Genomic DNA, 20,404 nt, shown 5'->3' on the forward strand with positions numbered 1-20,404 from the left:
TTGCCCAGATATCTATTCGAGCTGCTTATGCCTTAATACTGTGTTGCATGTAGTTAAGAGTTTGCGGTTGTATTGATGTAGGTCAAGACTTAAATAATGCTTAGTGGTTAATACAGTTTCTCCATGGTAGTTTGTTTCTCAAAATCAATGACTGCCAATGGCCTCCAATCTGGTAAAAACATAAACAGAACAATATTGATTCCTACTCATCGAAAACAATGACCAAACCATGTGAAATTATCAAAAATGAAAACTTACCATGGTCATTGGTGCTGGCACTACATGATTGACAGATTTGAACCTTTACAATTGGCTCTTCCAAACTTTCCAAGAGGCAATGTTTGGGAAAAGGACTAGTATCACCATCGATGATGCACAACCAACTTCTCTTTATCTAAGAAACATAAAAATACGAACCCATGGTTTTATATTTTCAAATCTCATTTTTGCAATCCTTGATGTCGATTCTAAACACATAAAAATGCTCGTAGACAAAGAGTGGCGTGTGATACCTCCTAGTTTCTTGCCGACTGAGGAGATGCCAAAACCTATATCCAAATGGCAACATGGCAGTTCCACAAGATCGATGGCTTCCATAACTAATACTTGTCCTAGACTAACAAAAATTTATTGGAACATGTAACTAAGAGATTTTGCAATCTTTGTCTGCTACACACTGATCAACCCTATTTCTAAAGTAAATGTGCTTAAGCTCAGGAGGACTGAATATTAGGAGATGTGTTCTCATGAACAGCCTTTAAAGATCGTGTAATGAGAGAGCAAGTTGGGGTTTCCTTACTCCTTGCTTGGATCTGCGCATGCCTGGAGCCACTACTCTTGAATGAAGACTCATTAGGAGGTACAGAGATTGCGCCTCTTGGACTATGCTTTTTCCCTACTGCCGTCTGTGAATTACTAACAGGAACCTGTAAGAAGAGCATTTGATAAGACGTATGGTAAAACAAGACATTCTGGTATTGTTTTTGACAAATTTGTTGTTTCTCAATGGACTGATGATCTATAATGAGATATGGCCATGATTTGGTGTAAAATAGTTGTCACAGTCCCTTATTGTAGCATGATTAACTTACATACCTTCTTTACCTCGTCCTTGAGTGGTGCCTTTCTTTCTTTATAGAAATCAGGCAGTGGCCTGGCTTTGAAGCAAAGGCTTTGACGGAACTTTCTAATTTCTAATTCTGCTTTTTCCTGCAATAAGGATGGAAATTAGTGCATCGAGCCAAGTTCTACCAAACAAACAATAAGATATCAAAGAATTTTAAAAATGTTCGTGATCAGTTAAGTCCTATTACCTGCACTTGTAGAATCTCATTAGCATTGAACTTCTCTTCGAGCTTCTGAAAGCAATAAGTATTTGGCATCTATAAGTACTATAAAAATATACAGTAGCTAATACATAACAGATTTAATCATAGTTCCAGGTGAAAAGAACAAAAGCAATGGCTTGCCTTCTTTCTACTTGCAGCTCGTTCTTCAGTTCGTAAGCTGAAAGAGGCAGATGAAAATGGGGATTGTGCTTTGTTTCTGCAGGCACTCACAATTTTTGAGCAACTGGACAAATTGGGAGACAAAAAAAAATAAGAACTTAAAAGTCTCTTAAGTCTACTATGAAGGTTGAACAGATAGAAGCATTAAGTAAATATACTTCCAGAATGTCTCAATATTAAAGTTTTAAATATGTTGGCTTGACTTTTATAGTTTTCAAACACTTCATGCAGTATTAAGCAAGCAATCTAAGTTTCATGTAAAAACACTGAATTATGCCTGGTTAAATGTGCTGGTTTCAATGTCACTTTATCATCAGTAATGGTTTTTAATATACAGTGGATACAAATGGGAAAACCTTATATGGTACTACAAATAGGAAATGTGTCCAAAAGAAACAGTACTTACTCTGTACGGATTGAGCGCCAATTGGGCCCAAAGGTCTTGCCTCCGGTAACTGATGTGGGATCTCCGGGTGTTTTTGCCCTGTGATCAGAAAACAACAAAATCAGTCATAGTTAATATTTTCAACATTTAAGAGATTTCCTGTTTTTTTATCAGATAATCAGAAACTACCTTCTCTTTTCTGAACAAGGAGTTAATGAAGGATGCTTGTGCACCTCATTTTTAGACACCTGCAGCTCCAAAGATAAAACTTCTCACATGCTTCTCATTATCTAACAAAATCCTAATATTTCAGAGACCATCTTGTAAAATACACAAAGAAATGAGGGAATCACCATGGTTGGAGTCTTTAGAAGAATTGAGGAATCCTTAGGTGTCTTGGAAGAACTAGTACCAACTCTTGAGTTTTCAATCTTTCTCATGACTGTTGAAGTAAATCTAGAAAGCTCTCTGATGGGCGTAAAACTGACAGACTTTTGCATCGATTTTGGTGTAGATCTTTTCTTGTCCTCAGAAGCTGTTGACAGCTTTTTATGTAATGGAGTGCCATTACTTTCCCTCCTCGGAAAACAAGAAGCTGTGGGTTTGGCTGGAGATGTTGGGCCCTTATGTGCTTTGTGTAATGGAGTGGCATTACCTTCCCTTCTGGGAAAACAAGAAGCTGTCGGTCTAGCTGGAGATGTTGGAGCTTTAGGTACTTTGAGTAATGGAGTAGCATTACTTTCCCTCCTTGGGAAAGGAGTAGTGAGTTTGGATGGGGATGTTGGGGTCTTAGGCGCTTTGTGTAATGGAGTGGCATTACTCTTCCTTCTTGGAAAACAAGGAGCTGTGGTTTTGGATGGAGAACTTGGGGCTTTAGGTGCTTTGTGATACAGTAATGATGACTTTGACGAGAAAATAATTTTCTTTTGATTCACTGAAGCTTCTTGATCAGACCTGCGACTCTCCTGAAACAACCAAAAATTTCAGTTTAAGCAAACGTCCATTGTAATATGAGGCAAACCATGGTTGTAAACCAATGTTATTTTTACCTTTAACAGAGGTTTTTCCATCTGAAGTGTGACACTGTGCTCGAGCTCCATGACAGTTTCCTCCTTGTGGGTATGAGTTTCTTGCATCGGCGTTGAGAGTTCAGCCACTGCTGAGTTCTCCCCCAAGGCTGGGTATTCAGTTATAGGATGCACTCTTTCGCAGTTCTCCATTTCAATGCTCGAGTTATACCCACTAGTATCCACAAATGCAGCTCCTTCTTCTCTTTGTGGGTCAATGCTCGAGTTATACCCACTGGTATCAACTAATACAGCTTCTTCTTCTCTATGTGTGTCTTCAGCCTCCTCTTCAGAGACAAGATCAGCTACCTTCACAATCTCAATGCTTTCAAATTGGTCCAATCCAGCTTTCTTACGAACTCCATTTCGCTGTTTCACCTTCTCCCTTAGCTCCTGCTCGCAAATCATGTACTTTGGAGGAGCTGGGACCATGGTTCGGGGTTTAGGTGGATCAGCATTGTTGGATTTTGCAGCTGCATTCGCTTGTTCAAGCAAAGCCGCGGCTCGCTGAGCAGCAACCTTCTTGTAATGTGCCTCAAAGAAAGCCTTCTTCTGTGCAACCGAGCCGGGCTGCGCATACCTCTCAGCTTCTTCAACATATCGATTGTGAGAGAATGATGACCATTTCTCCCAATCTAATGACTCTGTCATAAACCTCCCAAACGAAACCGAATGCCCAAGAGCATGAACTGGATTCCCCTGTAAACAATTCAAGTTATCCAGGTCAGAAACAAAGCAAAATCACCAAAACTCAAACTCATCCAGTGACTTAAAAGCTTTAAAGCATAAAACTTTAGGCCTCAATTCAACATAAAATGGGTTCATCTTTAAGCAATTCAAGTTTCTCTAATGACCCAAAAGAGAAATTTCCAAACCCAAACTACCCAGAAAGTGAAAAACTAAAAAGCAATAATTTTTAAGACCCAATTAGGACATAAAATTAAGCAATTCAAGTTTCCCTACTTACCAAAATGAGAAATACCCAAAACAAATCTACCAAGTAATTAAAAAACCCAAAAGGCACTGATCTTCAGGCACAATTCAACAAGCAATTAAAGTTCCTTAGTTACCCAATAAAGAAATATCCAAATCCAAACTACCCAGTAACTTAAAACCTAAAAAAACATTGATCTTTATGCCCCAATTGAACAAAAAGCTCAGAAAAAATCATGAAGAACTAATCTAGAAACTCAATTGAAATTAGGGTTTTTTTTTTAGATCAAACAAACCTCATGAGCCTCATTGGGAATTCCAGAAGCATAAGAGAAGGGTTGCATGAGACAGGTCGAGTCTCCCATAATTGAATTGCCTAATTGAGACTTGAGAGAGCGAAAAGATCCAAACTTGGAAACCCTAAATTGTTGCTAATAAGTTATGGAAATTACGGATTTCAATTGGGGCAATGTGGGTCGTTTACATTTCGAATTTGAAATTCAAAACGAGAGAAAAGGGGTTTTAGGGTAAAGATTAGGCCTGGCCCCCTCAGGCCTTGGGGTTATAGAGAGAGAAAGTTAAGAGAGAGAGAGAGAGAGAGAGAGAGAGAGAGAGAGAGAGAGAGAGAGATGAGAGTTGGGTTCGGAGTCTGCAAAAGCCAAAGTGGGACAGGTGGGATTTGGTTATAGGACCTACGTGTCCCCAAAGCAAAATGAATCCTTCAACGGCTAAATTTAGCAAATTTTGAATTTGAAGTTGAACAAGTTTAGGCTCTACTCACTCTGGTCCTCCTACTTGGTACTTTTTTATAGCACAAGTTTGTTCCTAAAGTTGTTGGGAAATGAAGCAAAAGATTTAATCTTGGGGAGGAGAAGTTTTCTAATTAAAATTGAGTTTTGTCCCGAGTTTTGCATAAATTATAGTTTAAATTTTCAAATAATCTAACTAAAATGTTTGGTGAATCAGCTTATTTCACAAATTTACGAACTTCAATGTCATTTTTAGGTAAATTATAAAAACTGTGAAATATAGTTTTTAGAAGCAACTGCTAATTACGTAGTAGAAGTAATAAAATTGTTTTCCATGAAATGGAGTTCAATGTGGGTAAAATTGTTTTCCATTACAATTTAGGAAGAGTGTACCATGAAATGGAGTTCAATGTGGGTAAAGATGTGAAGAGTTGAACTACTAGTAGTTACAACATTACTAGTTGCCAGCCTCATTACCTAATTGAAATACTAAGAATGTGACTTGATTTGGATGGTTTGGTAAAGTTCTAATAGGACCCCTATACTGTTTTTTGTCTCGTTTGCCCTTCATTACTTTTATCTTGGTCAATTGGATATGTTCCATTTTCAAATGGAGTAGTTTCTTGTATAAGAAAACGTCATAACACTGCCTATGATAGATATCAAAAGGTATTTTGGAAGATTAGTATTTAACAAATTTAAAGATCGAATAGAAAAAATGTGAATATTTATTCTAAGGATGGTTGTAATAAAGTTATGGCACCTTTAGAAATTTGAAATTACTAAATTGAGTCAACCATTTTCATGAAAAAGAATGTATCATACTCATAGTAAGTCATTTTGATACCAATTTGTTCAAATTTGAATCCACGGTAACACAAAATTATATTATGGAAAGAAAGGGTGCCAATACTTCTGGCCTTGGTTATGAATGTCTGATATATCATACTGTGCACATACTAGAAAGTAGAAACTTGAGAACAAAGCCTACCATACCACATCAGTAAGCATTCAATACAATGATATCAAAATGACTGGCCGCGCAGCCTCCTCTTCCCCATAGATCTAACATATTGTAACAATGACTACATTCATTGTGCTCTTTGGAATGAATCGATGATGAGAATGGAGCATCCAGTAGTGCAAGACAGGCTCAACCTCCACCTTGACGTAATGACGTAAAACGGATTATATGCACCATGGTGTGCAGGCACCGTTCAATTTTTTACTAGTAATGAGACAATCTCAACTTTTCATCTACGAAAACAAGTATTGTGAATTCCTAACCATCAGATGAGAGTTAACATTTTAGGAAGCAATCAGTTTTTTTTAACAGCTAACGTTTGTTGACTACAACAAAAACAGTTAGTTTTCACCCTCAACTGAATTTTTTATTATGAACCCGTGCACTCTCTCTCAGTGGTAGTGTTTGCCAGTGCTCAATTTTTGAAAGGAGGAGGCTGAGAACCATGCCAGACTCGACGTAATTGACATATTAGGTTAGAAATTCACGGAGAGGATGGAGCAGGGACCAAGTCCGCACATTCTATTGTAAATCGATGAACTCAGAAAAATTAGGGTTTCAAAATTGGGAGAAATTGGAAAAGGGGTCGTTTTTGGATTTGGATTTGGATCGAGAATAAAACATCAGATTTAGGAATTGAAGAAATGAAGAGATCCCAGATTTTGGGTTGAGAGGAAATGGCGATTAGAATGGGAGAGATTAGATTTAATTGCAATAATTGTTTTAATTGAAAGAGGAAGAGAACCCCAACATTCGGATCTGGGTTCTTGATTAAAGAAAGGAAAATGTTGAATCTATGTGGGGATGGGTTTCAAATTTAATTGAGGAATTGAATCGGATTTCTCGATGAAGAGGAATTTGTAAAACTTGAATAGGAACCAAACCCTAAGAAGAGGAGGGAAAGATGAATATAAGAAGAAGAAGATGGTGTCCACGTCTGAGATGAAGTTCGTCCACATTCAGATGTGGATCTAGTACGTGCAATACTCTTGCAGTTGTTTTGATTTAATAATTAATAAGTATCCTAAATATTGTGCTCAGCATGTGTTCTTAGTGCCTGCACACCGCTGAAGCACTGAATACACTCTCGTAATGACGTTGCAGGATCCAGTGAAAGTCCTTATTTATACTCATGACTAGAAACACAGTTGATGGAATTTGGTTTTGCCAATGATGTGGCAAAGCTGAGGAGATGAAGATGCTGGCTTTTTGGTAATGAAGGTGCTGTCGATCTGCCAAACATAGTTACGAATAAATATAGGACAGTGGTAATAACAGTAAGAGTTCATTAAGAGACCAAATTTAAAGCTCCATCGTGACAGAGACACAGAAAAGTCGCTGGTTTTTACAGAACCATGCACCGGGAATGGGAATAGGAATGGTAGCTCAGGAAGCACATCATCATCATCTCCCAAATTTAAAGCTCCATCGTCACAGAAACATTATTTATGAAACACAGAGAGACTGACACATCCTCCAAGGTTCACTTCACCCACTCCATTATTACAATGAGGTCATCACCTTAAAACCCAAACTCATAAACCTCACAAGGAACCATACTCAATTTCTCTACCGAGTCTACTCCCACACTTGTCTTTTTTTTTTTTTTTGTGAAATGGATCCCACTAGTCATTTGAGCAGCGATGTTACTGGCTTACTGGAAAAAGCCCACACATGCTACGAGTTTGACTCAGTGACGTCGTTCTCTTCTCGAAAATGTATAATAATAGTCATTCGGACTCCAAATACTAAATCTGCAACTCACCAAACTGCAATGTTATTTACAATTCTGCCACTAATCGTCATATTTGTAACAAACTTGATTTTGCCGATCAATCGCCCCTCAATCTCTTCTGCCATACGCTCTACATCACAAACAATTTCTCCGGTGGAGCACAGACAATGGAGTATTCCAATCTCATATATACCCAATTGGGTCCTCAGTTCAGTAATCACATGACGATTCAGAATGCCATGATTAGAGGGTGTGGTGTTAATGGTCTGTCTGATCGAGCAGTGCCTCCAACTGTTCAATGAAATGCCGCACAGAGGACTGAAACCCCATAACTTCACGTACCCATATGTGTTGTGCTCGGACACATATGAGACTCAATTCTCTCCAACACCAAGAGGGCAAGAGATGAGAGACTCATTTCTTTATGCCATATACACTATCCTTACTCTTATAATCTATTTCATTGTCGAGGCATTCTAGTGTAAAATTATGCTTCTAAAATTGGCAGCTTCTATCAAACTCTGCAAGTACATAGGTTATTTTCAGTCACCAGCTCAATCAGATGATCTTTTGGGTAGAGCTTTAAGGTAATAAGGTTCCTGCATCTTCTGTTCAATTTCTACTTGTGTTATTGACCTGCACTATGGCTGCCAATTTGTCAAGTATTCTGGGTTCGATGTATAAAAGAACCACCATCAGCAGACAATACAAAGTCGGGAAGAAATCGTACCACATGGCATCAGAACTCAGAAGCCATTCTGCAACTCGAAAACTTATAAGCATGTAAATTATTTGATCATGGCATGAATACAAATACAGACTGATTTTAACATGACTGACCACAGCCTCCTCTTCCTCATATATCTGACATGTAACATTGTTAGAATAACTACTTTCATTGTCCTTTGGGAATGAAACTTGGACCGGCTTTGTAACCTTCACTATCGTAGTTTGGTCTCCTCTTAGATTTTGAACAAGTATAAAACAGTTGCCTCACAACAATAATGTCACAATGGTACTTGTAAATGCCTATTAACATCCACGAATGCTGAACCTGAATTTCTTCTCTTAATTCTATAACTTTTACCTCTTTTACCTTTCCCTTTCCTACCAGAAAACAACACTGATGCAACTGCCAAGAAGCCGAAGCCACAAAGTGCCCATAGAGCAATAACCCAGAACCTGACAGAACTAAACATCCCATCTGTCTCGGTAGGTTCTGAAACGTCCCGAGACTGATTCTTCTGCTCATGGTTGTTTTCTACAAAAGAACTTGCATTCATCTTGCCAAATTTCCTTGATACTACAAGTTCATCTTCTGCATCTGAGTTTACATTGGACAGGGAATTAGGATCGGGACACTTCCGCCTCTCATGATGCAACCGTAATGCTTCATTTAGTGTCTTGATGCATTCTATGCTAAGAAGATCCCTCTGGAGTATGTTATTGTCCGTCTTGTCAAGTGTTGAAGGGTCTGGTGGGTCTGGAAACTGAGCCCAGCACCTATTAACCACGTCAGTATTCCTCCAATTTGCCTTGCCAAAACTCCAATTACCAACTTTGAATTCCAATCCGTAGTGGAAAACTCTATATTTTACACCGGGTGAAGGAGCATATCCTGGGTATATCAGTATCTCACTGCTTATGCGATGCCTTAGGTTCAACTACATATAAGAAGAAGAGGAAACAAAATCACTATCAGTGGCAAGGAAATACTTTTTTCTTTGATTAAACCCACAGTGCATGGTCTTTTATGCCAGATATAATGGAGACCTAAAGGCACACAAAATTCCAATATATTAACAAAAATCTTTTCTAGATCGAGTATAAACAATTACCTCTGCTGCACCAAATGAGTAACCATACATCTCACTTATCCAACCAGATGAAAATATATCTCCAGTAATATTTGTGGCATAATGAGCTCTGTCTGCCCTAACCTCCTCAGTTTTATGCAACCATAGTAAAGCAAATTGACGAAGATCATCTATATGCATGATGATGACACCCCCAACTTTGTCACAGGCTTCTGGATGGCGGGTGTGAAGCTTTGCGAGCACATTGTTACAGCCAATAAGATAGCTAGCATATGTAGAGATTGTAAACATAAGTCCTTGTAGTGATTATTTGATTATAATCAAGAAATGTGCAGAGATGCACACAAAAGTAAAGGAAGAACTGGAGCCCAAATTAAGCAGAATAGCATTCATGACATAGAAATAGCAAACATCAGTCTTACTCATAGGGGGTTGAAACTGGCTGGCCACGTGCTGCTTTGAATTCCCATGGCGTAATTGGGCCTCTTAAAATCATATCAGCATCAAGAATCACTATGTACTCTGCATCAGTATCTACATGATTCAGCCAATGAAGGACTGCAGCAGGTTTGTTAATTGCCGGATACCTGAATAGAAAGCAAATAATAAGCTCTACCACTGTCATGGGTCGGAATATGTTATCAATCTCTTCCAACTTCCCATATATATATTTTGATAAATAGCTAATGGGTTCCACCCCAAACACCCTCCCAACATGATTAAAGAAAAAAGAAAACAAAATCAGATACATGGAATTTTCCTGGTAGGAATACTTCATCAAGCCCTCACTGATTATGTGACAGACATCAAAAAGTTTTAAAGCATTAAAAAGATATGTCAATAATGTCTTGGAAAGAATCCGACGGTAAAACAACTGATCAAATGATAGATTACACTAAAGTAGCCAGGCAAGTGACGTAAAGGATTTTAAGCAAATCATTTAATGCTAAGATGAAAGTAGGAAAACTTGGCCATAGCCAGTAAGAGTAGCATAATGTTGAATCCATATCCTGGGAGAGAGAAAAAAGGATATCGGAAGAAAAGAATTACCAATCGCCCGTTAATGGATGTCGACTCATGGAAGGAACATAATGTGTTGGGGCCAGATCATGGCCAGCATATTGCTTTAGATCTTCATCAGTACAACTAAGTAATCGCGTGATATTTCCAGGTTGTCCACTGAGGTAAAAACTGTGGACAAGTCCAACAGTCTGCCAATCAAAGTAAGGGGTGCATTCTGTGGAAAATAACGTGTGTATTTTTGGATATGGCTTCGCAGGTTCATCTACACCCTGGCGTTCTTCAACCTGTACCTTCTCTTCAATTCCTAAAGTGGCAGCAGTCAGCTGTTTTGGTTTAGTCAGCTTAGCAAAAGTTTTGCTCTTCAAAAAGCTCATGTATTTTGACCACTTCTGCTTAGGACAACCATTTGCTGCATGTTGAAGCAATAGTCCCTCGTTCAAAGTGTTAATGCACTCTAGACTTATAAAAAGACCCCGCCTTTTGTCTGCATCTGGTTCCATCAGTTCAACCTGAAAGTACAGAAATAATGTTATATCTTACCCAGTTAACTGGAACCCTTTTATCATTTATGTGCATATGTATTTGATAAAATGACTTGTAGGGCATCAAAGTATCAAAAAGGACTCTCCATACTACAAATTAGGGGTTATGTAAAGAGTGCCTATGATGATATCTTAGCACATTGATGCAAATATACCTCATGAAAAATAAAATGTAGGCTTCTCCAATCAAAGGGAGTTTCCAATACTAAAGAGGATAGATACTTGTCTATTGGATACGGAAGTTTGGAAAACATACCTCTTTTGGATAAGGAGGTTCAGGAAAGAGACGACCGCAATCATAAACGATACCATCTTCATGATGATCTAATTTACTGAAGGACCAGTTTCCCACGCTAAATGGTAGGCCATAGTGAAGAAGGATAGGCTCAACACCCTCTGGTGGAACATATCCTGGATAGATCATCAAGTTATCATTTATTTTGTGCCGAAGACCAACCTAAAAAACAGATAATCATACCAATTAAAAAAAAGCAGCAAGAAAAGAAGTTCTGTGATGATCAGAGTGAGGTGGCCTTTTGCATCTGTGATAAATCCCGTGGTATCAGAAAAAAAAAATTGCTTAGAAGAGAATAAACAAAGAGAATCACCTCTGCTGCACCAAAAGAATATCCATACATCTCACTGATCCATCCACTGTTATAAATGTCTCCAGTTATATTAGTTCCCCAGTGAGCCTTATCTTCTCGCACCTCTTCTGTTTTCGATAGCCACATAGGTGCCAATGCTCGAAGATCATCTATATGCATTGCTAAGAGCCCACCAACTTTATCACAAATTTCTGGGTGCTTTGTATGCAATTGAGCCAGAATATTATCGCATCCAATCAAATACCTGAAGGAGAAATTGATTAAATGAATATACACTGATGCATAATTCCTACAGGCAGAAAGAACAGTATGAAATCCAAATATATTTACTGCTAATAGAGGACTTGGGAAAAGGTCCAGAAAACAAAACTCAGTTGCCAGAAAAGAAATATCTCTACTCATGAACTACATAGATTTAAAGAGTTCATGTGAGTCATTGATCAACCAAGAAATAGCTCAGTACACTTGTGGCATTGGCTACATGGGTCATTTCCAAGACATTCATACTCATATTTGTCTTTTATCTTGAATCTTGGTGGCTCAGCTTTGAATTTTGTATGATCTACAGGAAAGAAAAAAGAAAATACCCATAATAAGCTGCCACAGCATAGCCTTTCTCGGCACCAAGTTCCCAAGGAACAATCGGCCCCCGTATGATCATGTCTGCATCCAGTATCACAACCCAATCAACATTCTTAGCTTCTTCACTATACTTAAGCCAGTGCACAACTCCAGCAGGCTTGTTAATGGCAGGGTACCTGCAAAGTGAACCAGACAGATTCAGTTACTTTTTTCCCCCTTTTCAGCATTGTAAAAACAGATCTTATCAGAACTATCTACATTGTAATTAACTCACAACTGCTTTATTCTTGGAAACCAACATAATATCACTTCTGACACCACAGTATCTGTTCTATACGTGATCACTAATAATAACATAAAACCTTTTAAAACCACTTTTCCTACTAGATTATGCCAGCTACACTAATCTCATATGTAACAAACTAACCGCGCCGGGACATTAAGACGTTAATCACAGCCAGCACATCAGGCTCTAAACAATGGTAACCTCAACTTAAAAAGCAAGGAACAGATTAAAGTAGTTGACTTTACACACAATCTCTATCTGATTCTTCATAGTACTACAACAACACCAGTAACAAACAGCTTAAACTTCTCAATCTTCAATGCCACATCTCAAAGTATCCAACTTTACAAAACCAAAATCACAAAAGCTCAGTTCTTTAAACTCAACATTACAAAAGACTCATTAAGACAAAAGTAGAAGAATGAAGGGAGAATTAAGAGACTGACCAGTCACCAGTCTTGGGGTGCCTACTCATAGAAGGCACCTCAAAAGTAGGAGCCAAATGCATGCCTCTGTACTTCTTCTTCTCCTCGGCGGTACAGCTGAGCAGTCGGGTGATCGGGCCGGGTTGCCGGGCCTTCTTGAAGCTTTGCATAAGACCTACAGTCTGCCAGTCGAAGTAATCCTGACACTCCACAGAGAACAGAGTATGGACCCTCCGACCCGGCGCCATTTCCGACCAGCCATTAACACACAAACCCAGAAGCACAAGCATCCACAGTGATAAGCCAAAGCCACCCATCATTGTAGAGACGATGAAGAATTCAAGCACAGATTGGAAAAGGGTGTTGTCTCAGAGATCTCAATTTCATGGCTTTGCAAGTCAAATTCGGAGCCTTTGTTTTTGTTGTTTGATGCACAATTGTCAAGTGTCAACGTTTTTTTGGAGAGAACATGGAGTTTATATAATAATATGAAATGAGATGTAGATCAGGTAATAGTTGGTGGCATTACACATAAGGGACTTGTTCTTTCACGATCACACATGACATGATTTGCTACAACAAGAAGGATCCACTATGGCAGCTCTAACTTGCATTTTATTCCGACCATTTTTATTTTCTATGTTTGCTCGAGTAATAATACTAGGGACCTTTTTTTTTTCCTCTGTCTCCCAAGATATATTTCAATAATAGATTGATTTGATTCATAGAGTAACAATTTAATTGGCCAACTATAAAGTTTTTATAAAGTTCAAATTTTGATTAAACGGATGTAAGGTACCACTTTAAAACGGTGGAAAGATACTAAGTAAATGAACATTTGATATAAAATGAACTTCATCCAAAGCGGTCGATGGCTTGATACCTCCCTCTATTCATCCAAAGCGGTCGATGGTTACCTGTAATGGAGTTGTTCTTTCACAAGCACACATGATATGATTTGCTACTACAAGAAGAATCGATTATGGCAGCTCTAACTTGCAATTTGGATCAACCTTCCCAAGTTGTAATTGATTCATTGAGTAAAATTTAACTGACAAACCATTTAAATTTTATAGAGTTCTAAATTGAGTATTATGACTACTCAGGTGACACATATCGTGAAGATAGTGAAACTAATCTAATACAAGGAAGTTGAACAAAATACCAAAAACTCGTGGCACGCGTTGATTGGTTGCTGGACGTGGAGGCGGCAGCTTGTTCTTCTTTGACGCACGGAGACAGAGACTAGAACTAGTTATGTAAAGAACCCAGTTTAGTTGTTGATGCGAAGATACGACATGAAGAAGAACAGGTCAAAACCCAAATGGGTTTCTCTGCTGCTCCTCTGCTTCTCTCTATCTCTGCGGTTCACTACTGTTTCTCCTCATTCTCTGCCAACGGATCAGGTATCTCCGTCAGCTACTTATTACCCTTCTGTTGTTTTAGTTTAACTAGAAATCAACAATCAAAACTGTTGACGCCCCCAGTGGCTGTATTAGTTCTCTGTTATCTTTGGACAAGATCATCTCTTTTTCTGATTATTAAAATCAGGATCAGGTTATTGGTTGCTTCTGTGATTCAATATGACTCCTTTCTCTATTTTCTCTAACCAGGATTATGAGGAATTTGCATCCATAAGGTAACTAGACTTAAAATGTGAACTTTTGTATGCATTGATACAGTTTTGTTTGGAGTTGGGTCATAAGGATTGAGATTCCAAACCCCTTATCTATAATTCTAGTACTAATACTCCAATTGGATGTGTAGGACTTTTAGGGGAGAGGCATCAGATATGCCCGAGGTACATTGTTCAAGAGAAAGGAGTAAAGCAGCATGGAAAGTAATTGAGGAGGTATTGGAAGGAAAACTTGTATATACCCTTTTCAATTACTGCCAATAATCTAGTGTTGTTTTACTGATATCTATTTCGGTACTGCAGTATCTAATGCCATATGTAGAGAAAGAGCGGTATGAGATGCCAAGAACATGTAGGTTGCACCCTGAGAATGATCTATACAGAGATCAGGAACAACACAAAATCCGTATGGATATATATGAATGGCAGTGTGGATACTGTAAGAAAAGATTTTATGAGGAGAAGTTTCTTGACAAGCATTTCGACAACAGGCATCACAATTTGCTGAATGTGGTACGTTTCATTTCGTTTTATGCTCTCAGTTTGTATTTTACTTGGCAGTTATAGTTATGACTAGGGCTTGTATGTATTGATAGCTGGTTCTTATTTCGTGGTATTCGCTAAACCATCTTTCATTAAATAATGGAGCTTAGCATGTTGCGAAAATAAGAGAAAGAGTATGCCACTATGCTATTATTCATGAACTTGGTATGCATGACCTACACATTTGGGTTAGGTTCATCAATCCTCAGGAATTGTGACCTTTGTATTCCACCTTAATAATCTGTGATGGAAACGCATTTCATAAGTTTGCTTTCGACCCCAGAATTAAATAATTTGTGGAAGTCTAAAGCGGTACTCCTTAAATCTCAGCTGAAGCTTTCACCCTGTATGCAGTACCTTTCCCAGCCTATAGCATTAAGTTGTTTATAATTGAATTCCAAAATGTTTATTATAACCCTTTTGTAGCCTAAATGGTTCATTGCTACTGAACATGTGTTATAACTTGCTCAATCAGAGTTATAGTAGGTTCTTTATAGTCTGTGGTGTGTTGCATTGTGAAACTGCAACCCTTTTGTATTGTAATTGTCCATTTCTAATGAACATGTGTCATCCCTTGCTCTCAGAGTCATAGTAGGTGCTTAGCAGATGTCTGCGGTGCGTTGCATTGTGATGTCGCAATGGGTGCTGCTCCGCATAAGACCAAGTGCAATCCTACTGCTGCTGCACGCAATAAACATCTCTGTGAGGTTGCATCTTAAATGAGGTCTTATGCTAAATTTCAGCATTCATTTTATTTATGAATCCCCGTCATGCACAGGGTCTAGCGGATAGTTGTTTTCCGGTGAATCAGGGTCCTTCAGCGAACCGTCTACATGGTAACTTTAATCTTTCTGTATGAAAATTGCAAAAGCTGTAACTAGTTATTTATCTTTTCTCTTGACTATTTTTGTTGTTTATATGCCAGAATTCTTCTTACGCCAATTCTGTGATGCCCTCACGTGCACTGAACGCCAGAAACCATTCTCTCAAGGACGCAGGAAGGTGAATTCAACTATGACTTGTTATTTAGTATTCTGTAGATTTGCATGCTTACAGAATAACTTTTACTGGATAAATACTATTCTGATGGAAGTCATGCTGTACTCATCAAAATACTTTTTTAGATCATCTATTTTGAATTGTTTAGAAGAATCACACTTGTCAAGACATGTTTATTGATGAAGTTACGGAGAAGACATTTTAGGAAAACCATGGCCCATTACAAAATGAATCAATAGGAACTGTGTTGAGTGTTGACTGCTTACGTACTGTAGATAATGATATCCTTGTTTGTCAAATGTGCAGAAGCAGAAGAGTATATCATACATTGTTATTTCCGTTCTGACGCTGATGCTGCTGCTTCTTTACTATACTTATCTTTACATCTACAGAAGGTATCTAAACATAACCTTGTCTGTTCCAATTGTGTTTCCTCTTTCCTATAGTTTCAGAATGGTTAATTTTGTGACAGTGGAATTAGAAGGGGAACCCAAGAACTGAAACGGGTTTCACTCATGCAAAGTGGAAGGAAGAAGAAGCCCTCTTAGTTGTATTCTTCATCGAAAAGAGTCTGCAGTAAAAGGCCAATGCCTTGTTGTTCCATAAAATTTGTATTTCACTTTCAATTCATTGCAGATCTATAGAAAGCACAAATTTGTTAATGAGAACGACTGAAAGTTGCTAGCTGATTAGAGAACCTCTTTGTAAAATTGGACCATTCTTTCATCATATGATATCATATCTCTCGAGTTTTTCGCAAGAATTATGTATGGCTTTTTTATTGCGATTGCTCGGAAATCCTACTGACAATGCATTATAGATCAACGTTTTGACATATAGCAGTAGCCTAGTAGTTTTTTCCCCCCTCTTGAAATAGTAGTTTATAAGGGATACAAAATGCACGCAGCATAAATATTGAGATTTTTTTTTCGACAAGTTGAAACAAATTACAAGCAAAAAACTCTAAAATAACGACACTCTAACCGATTAAAATACAAAACAGCACAAGCTGATAAAGTCACTATTTGAATAAATCGACCATAGTGAAATTAAAAAGTGTGATTTATTGAAGTCACATTCAAGCCAAGTGACAGCCCCTAAACATTAGATACTGGGGTTGATTAATGATTATGGATGGCTCGAAGAAGTTCACCAGTCACCACCGTAGTGTTCTTCGATTCCAATTGACCCAAAATATAATGTGGATGAGAAATTGAAGTATTGAACCCGCCATGCACTGACTTCTGAAGATTGATTATGGATCTCTTAATCGCATCTCGTCAAGAATATAATGCATATATATAGCGAAACGGCCGGTAATATATATGATATATGTAATAAGAGCTCTGGTATCATTTGCAATTGAGTCCGTTTCTTCCTTTGTTTTGTTCTTAATTATTTGCGACATTGACTTGCATGGTACACAGTGTACGTGAGCCTATACACTAATTCTGATTTAACAAGTAATGGATCATGAATTGATACGTGTTCGTGAGCCTCAACCCCAAAGATGGGATGCTAGGGCCACATGACCAAAACCCAAAACTCTTAATGAACGTAATTAGCGTACGTTTATTAATTAGCGTTTTAGGTTATTTGGCCGTTCTCCATGGCGGTGAGAACCCAAGAATTATTGGGGGTTTTAGGGTTTATGCCAAATCGAATTTGAAATTTTGAATTGTTCTGGTCGAGTAAAGGCTCATGACATAACCAACGTTTATGATAAAATGCATGCCTTTTTTTTTTGGTCAATAAAATGCATGCCTTTTGTTTATATATAATATGAATAAATTGAAGGCGAATTATTATTTCGATTTGATATTGAATATACATTAAAAATTGAAAATACAAGATAGAACAATAACGAGTAATAGCAGCGGAATATGTAGAAGAATTTCACTTTTCTATTGAATAATTCATATTACAAGATTACACATTAATCTATGATAATATTATTCTCAAAAGTAAAATACTTCTTACTTGATAGTGACAATCAAGTATTGAAACAACCTCACCAAGATCGTTGCTTCAAGTGTCAATTCCAACCTCACTAAGATCGTTGTAATCACACAAATGTAGACGTCACTAAGATTGTCGATGCCACTAAGGTCTTCTTCAATGGAGTCACTAAGATCTCCTAGCACTAAGCTTTTCTTTGAATGAATAATTGTATCTCTTCTCTCTTTCTTTTTCACCACCTTCTATTCGGCTACTCACTGCATATATATCACCTGCCTATATATGCCCACTACCTATATATATATATATATATATATATATATAGTCTCTATCCAGAGTGAAGGTTCACTCTGAAATTACAGAGTGAAGTTCCAATTTTGGCACACTTTTCGGTCAAATTTTTTCACTATAAGCGATTCAATATTTAGATATGATATTCAAGATCATCTACACAAAATTTCATTTAATTCAGATATCGTTAAGGTATTGAAATTAGATTAAATCAATGAATGAATAAAAACTGTTCAACGTGAACCGTTCGTGTAAATCCCAATTTTGAAAGCTCAAACCATTGTCAAATTGGATGAAATTTTGTAGAGATGATCTTAAACAGCATACCTAAATATTGAATCACTTATGGTGAAAAAATTTGACCGAAAAGTGTGCCAAAATTGAAACTTCACTATGTAATTTCAGAGTGAAGCTTCACTCTAGATAGAGACTGTATATATATATATATATATATATAGATTTCTCCCACGGCAACTCCAGGCCATAATAAGAATAGAGATCCTACTTTAACTACATTCCTAATACCACTCTATCTAAGAAAGGAAAAAACCCATTTTAATATGGAAAACATCTTTTACTCTAAAACTTTTTTCCATAACAATATCTAATCACCAATTGACTAAATATATTTGAAAACATATTTCCAAATCTATTAATATTCCCATATAATCAGATCGACATGGTAGAAAAATCAAGTCGAAAATGGTAGAGAAATCAAGTTGGAAATGGTAGAGAAATCAAGTCGGAAATGTTCCCTAGTCAAAATAGGAAGCTTCATTAATCAACTTTTATTCAAATCCGATTTCCCCTTTCTTGATGCAATCCTCCATACCGTGATGAAGATATTGATTAACAAAGAGTGGTTTTTAATTAATAAGCAAACATAAAAAAAATTAGTACTTTGGGCCTTAGGCCCAATGCGAGTGCACAGCCTGCCCTCCCCAAAGCCGGCCATGTATGGAAGTAGCAACCCCATAGACAACTGCGCGCTGGCGGTGCGACCCCAACTGGGAGCAAAACCGTCGGCACTTGGCCGATTGCGCGGCATTGGATTTGGATCGGCTCCGACTGGGGTGACGACAAACCTGTACGTGAAACGTAGCCCCGGAACCATCTAACACGCTGTGATACAAGACAAGCCTCTGTAGATCATTTTCAAGAGGGACATGATGATCTAGCTGAAGCAAGAGCTGGCCATGAACTCGTTCAAGAATCAAGAACATAGACTGTAGAAGGACATTGCTAATGGGACCATGCATGCATCACCATACATCACGTCATTAACATCATCATCCATGAGATCCGCATACGCGACTGTAAGCAAGCCGGGTACGGTGACATCGATCAGAGACTCCCCAAGCCACCCAAGGTGGTGGACGCAGTCTGTCGACGGTGACGGCGTGTCACTTTTTGGCGGGAAGCACACGTTTAGATTGACCGTTGCTTGTTGTCAATTGTCACGATGGGCTCATGACAAGGTTATATACTTATATAGGGCAAGTTATATATGCTTTTAGGGCACAGTGATTCGTTTACTGAAGATAAGGGCATGCAGATCACTATTGCTTTTAATCAATTTGGAGAAGGACTCGTGCAAAGAATGCCGAGGTATATATGTGATTGAATTAATCTCTACTTAGTTAGAAGAATCTGATTATTTGATATACAACAAGTTGACTACGCAGGTGTAGACATATATGGATATTTACATTGGGAGATGTATATGCGATAATAGGAGGGAGGGCTGCCCCAACCAATCTATATATAGTCAAGGCAATAGATTTATTGCACCTGATAGACGTTTAGATAAAGAGGATAGAATATTAACAAACTCCATCAATCAAGGAATCGAAATAGAGATTAATGATCTAATAGTATTGCCTAGAAATAATTGATTGATTAGTTCGTGCATGATGTATGTAATTTCTAGATTTTTATCACGCAGGTGACACAACATGAAAATGCGCCGGAGAGTGGGTGGAAGAAGTGGAACTAGAGATCGGAGGGAGATTTGATGCTGAAGGGAACATTTTCCGAAAATCAGGTGCGCAGGTGCATGACCATTCTCAGTGGGAGGTCGACCTTCTTCTCTTGTGGGTTCAATGACGGTCACTGCCGGCGTATTTAACTGCCGGAGAGGAACCCGCTGGGCGCTGCTAGCTGATTATAATAAACGCATCCTATGCAAACAACATTACGGATTAGTCTTTTTGCTGCTGTATATGTTGTGGTTAACCCTAAATTAGGAGATTTCGTTTTCTGCATTATTATCTTGTGTAAGGACTTTCAATT

The 20,404-nt window shown here is 38.0% G+C and overlaps 3 protein-coding genes and 1 pseudogene across 4 annotated transcripts; 2 read left to right on the plus strand and 2 right to left on the minus strand.

Moving 5' to 3' along the window:
* Positions 1-399: 399 nt before the first annotated feature.
* LOC126798388 (protein WVD2-like 7) lies at positions 400-4,483 on the minus strand. 2 transcript variants are annotated; one of them, XM_050525339.1, is made up of 9 exons: positions 4,190-4,483; positions 2,943-3,659; positions 2,247-2,858; positions 2,083-2,141; positions 1,915-1,992; positions 1,470-1,545; positions 1,314-1,358; positions 1,096-1,209; positions 400-926 (listed from the first exon to the last, which is right to left on the minus strand). In XM_050525339.1, exons 1-9 carry the CDS (start codon positions 4,256-4,258, stop codon positions 714-716), a joined length of 1,983 nt encoding a protein of 660 aa, XP_050381296.1. In that variant the 5' UTR covers positions 4,259-4,483; the 3' UTR covers positions 400-713. The 2 variants fall into 2 exon arrangements, with proteins under 2 accessions (XP_050381296.1, XP_050381295.1); XM_050525338.1 differs by having other exon boundaries at positions 1,470-1,572.
* A 3,591-nt stretch (positions 4,484-8,074) lies between these two features.
* Positions 8,075-13,110, minus strand: LOC126798511 (peptidyl serine alpha-galactosyltransferase). The gene is made up of 8 exons (XM_050525508.1): positions 12,706-13,110; positions 11,979-12,149; positions 11,392-11,635; positions 11,040-11,240; positions 10,269-10,750; positions 9,641-9,805; positions 9,240-9,483; positions 8,075-9,065 (listed from the first exon to the last, which is right to left on the minus strand). Exons 1-8 carry the CDS (start codon positions 13,002-13,004, stop codon positions 8,409-8,411), a joined length of 2,463 nt encoding a protein of 820 aa, XP_050381465.1. The 5' UTR covers positions 13,005-13,110; the 3' UTR covers positions 8,075-8,408.
* An 810-nt stretch (positions 13,111-13,920) lies between these two features.
* LOC126799444 (uncharacterized) lies at positions 13,921-16,625 on the plus strand. The gene is made up of 9 exons (XM_050526647.1): positions 13,921-14,090; positions 14,298-14,323; positions 14,452-14,536; positions 14,624-14,833; positions 15,448-15,570; positions 15,642-15,699; positions 15,789-15,865; positions 16,169-16,257; positions 16,335-16,625. Exons 1-9 carry the CDS (start codon positions 13,968-13,970, stop codon positions 16,408-16,410), a joined length of 867 nt encoding a protein of 288 aa, XP_050382604.1. The 5' UTR covers positions 13,921-13,967; the 3' UTR covers positions 16,411-16,625.
* Positions 16,626-19,029: 2,404 nt separating this feature from the next.
* LOC126797460 (pectate lyase-like) lies at positions 19,030-20,358 on the plus strand (annotated as a pseudogene).
* The last annotated feature ends 46 nt before the right edge of the window (positions 20,359-20,404 follow it).

The sequence above is a fragment of the Argentina anserina genome, chromosome 6, assembly GCF_933775445.1.
Source record: "Argentina anserina chromosome 6, drPotAnse1.1, whole genome shotgun sequence".
NCBI classification, from domain to species: domain Eukaryota; kingdom Viridiplantae; phylum Streptophyta; class Magnoliopsida; order Rosales; family Rosaceae; genus Argentina; species Argentina anserina.

Excerpts from the sequence above, each read along its gene's own strand:
- LOC126798388 (XM_050525338.1), bottom strand. The coding sequence starts at position 4,258 with ATGGGAGACTCGACCTGTCTCATGCAACCCTTCTCTTATGCTTCTGGA. Across the intron at positions 2,142-2,246 it reads TTCTAAAGACTCCAACCATG|GTGTCTAAAAATGAGGTGCA; the intron begins GTGATTCCCTCA and ends TTGGAGCTGCAG. Across the intron at positions 1,573-1,914 it reads TGGCGCTCAATCCGTACAGA|TTGCTCAAAAATTGTGAGTG; the intron begins GTAAGTACTGTT and ends CAATTTGTCCAG.
- LOC126798511 (XM_050525508.1), bottom strand. The coding sequence starts at position 13,004 with ATGATGGGTGGCTTTGGCTTATCACTGTGGATGCTTGTGCTTCTGGGT. Across the intron at positions 11,241-11,391 it reads ATTCTTTTGGTGCAGCAGAG|GTTGGTCTTCGGCACAAAAT; the intron begins GTGATTCTCTTT and ends TCTGTTTTTTAG. Across the intron at positions 9,806-10,268 it reads CATCCATTAACGGGCGATTG|GTATCCGGCAATTAACAAAC; the intron begins GTAATTCTTTTC and ends CTTTCTATTCAG.
- LOC126799444 (XM_050526647.1), top strand. The coding sequence starts at position 13,968 with ATGCGAAGATACGACATGAAGAAGAACAGGTCAAAACCCAAATGGGTT. Across the intron at positions 14,324-14,451 it reads GAGGAATTTGCATCCATAAG|GACTTTTAGGGGAGAGGCAT; the intron begins GTAACTAGACTT and ends TTGGATGTGTAG. Across the intron at positions 15,866-16,168 it reads TCTCTCAAGGACGCAGGAAG|AAGCAGAAGAGTATATCATA; the intron begins GTGAATTCAACT and ends TCAAATGTGCAG.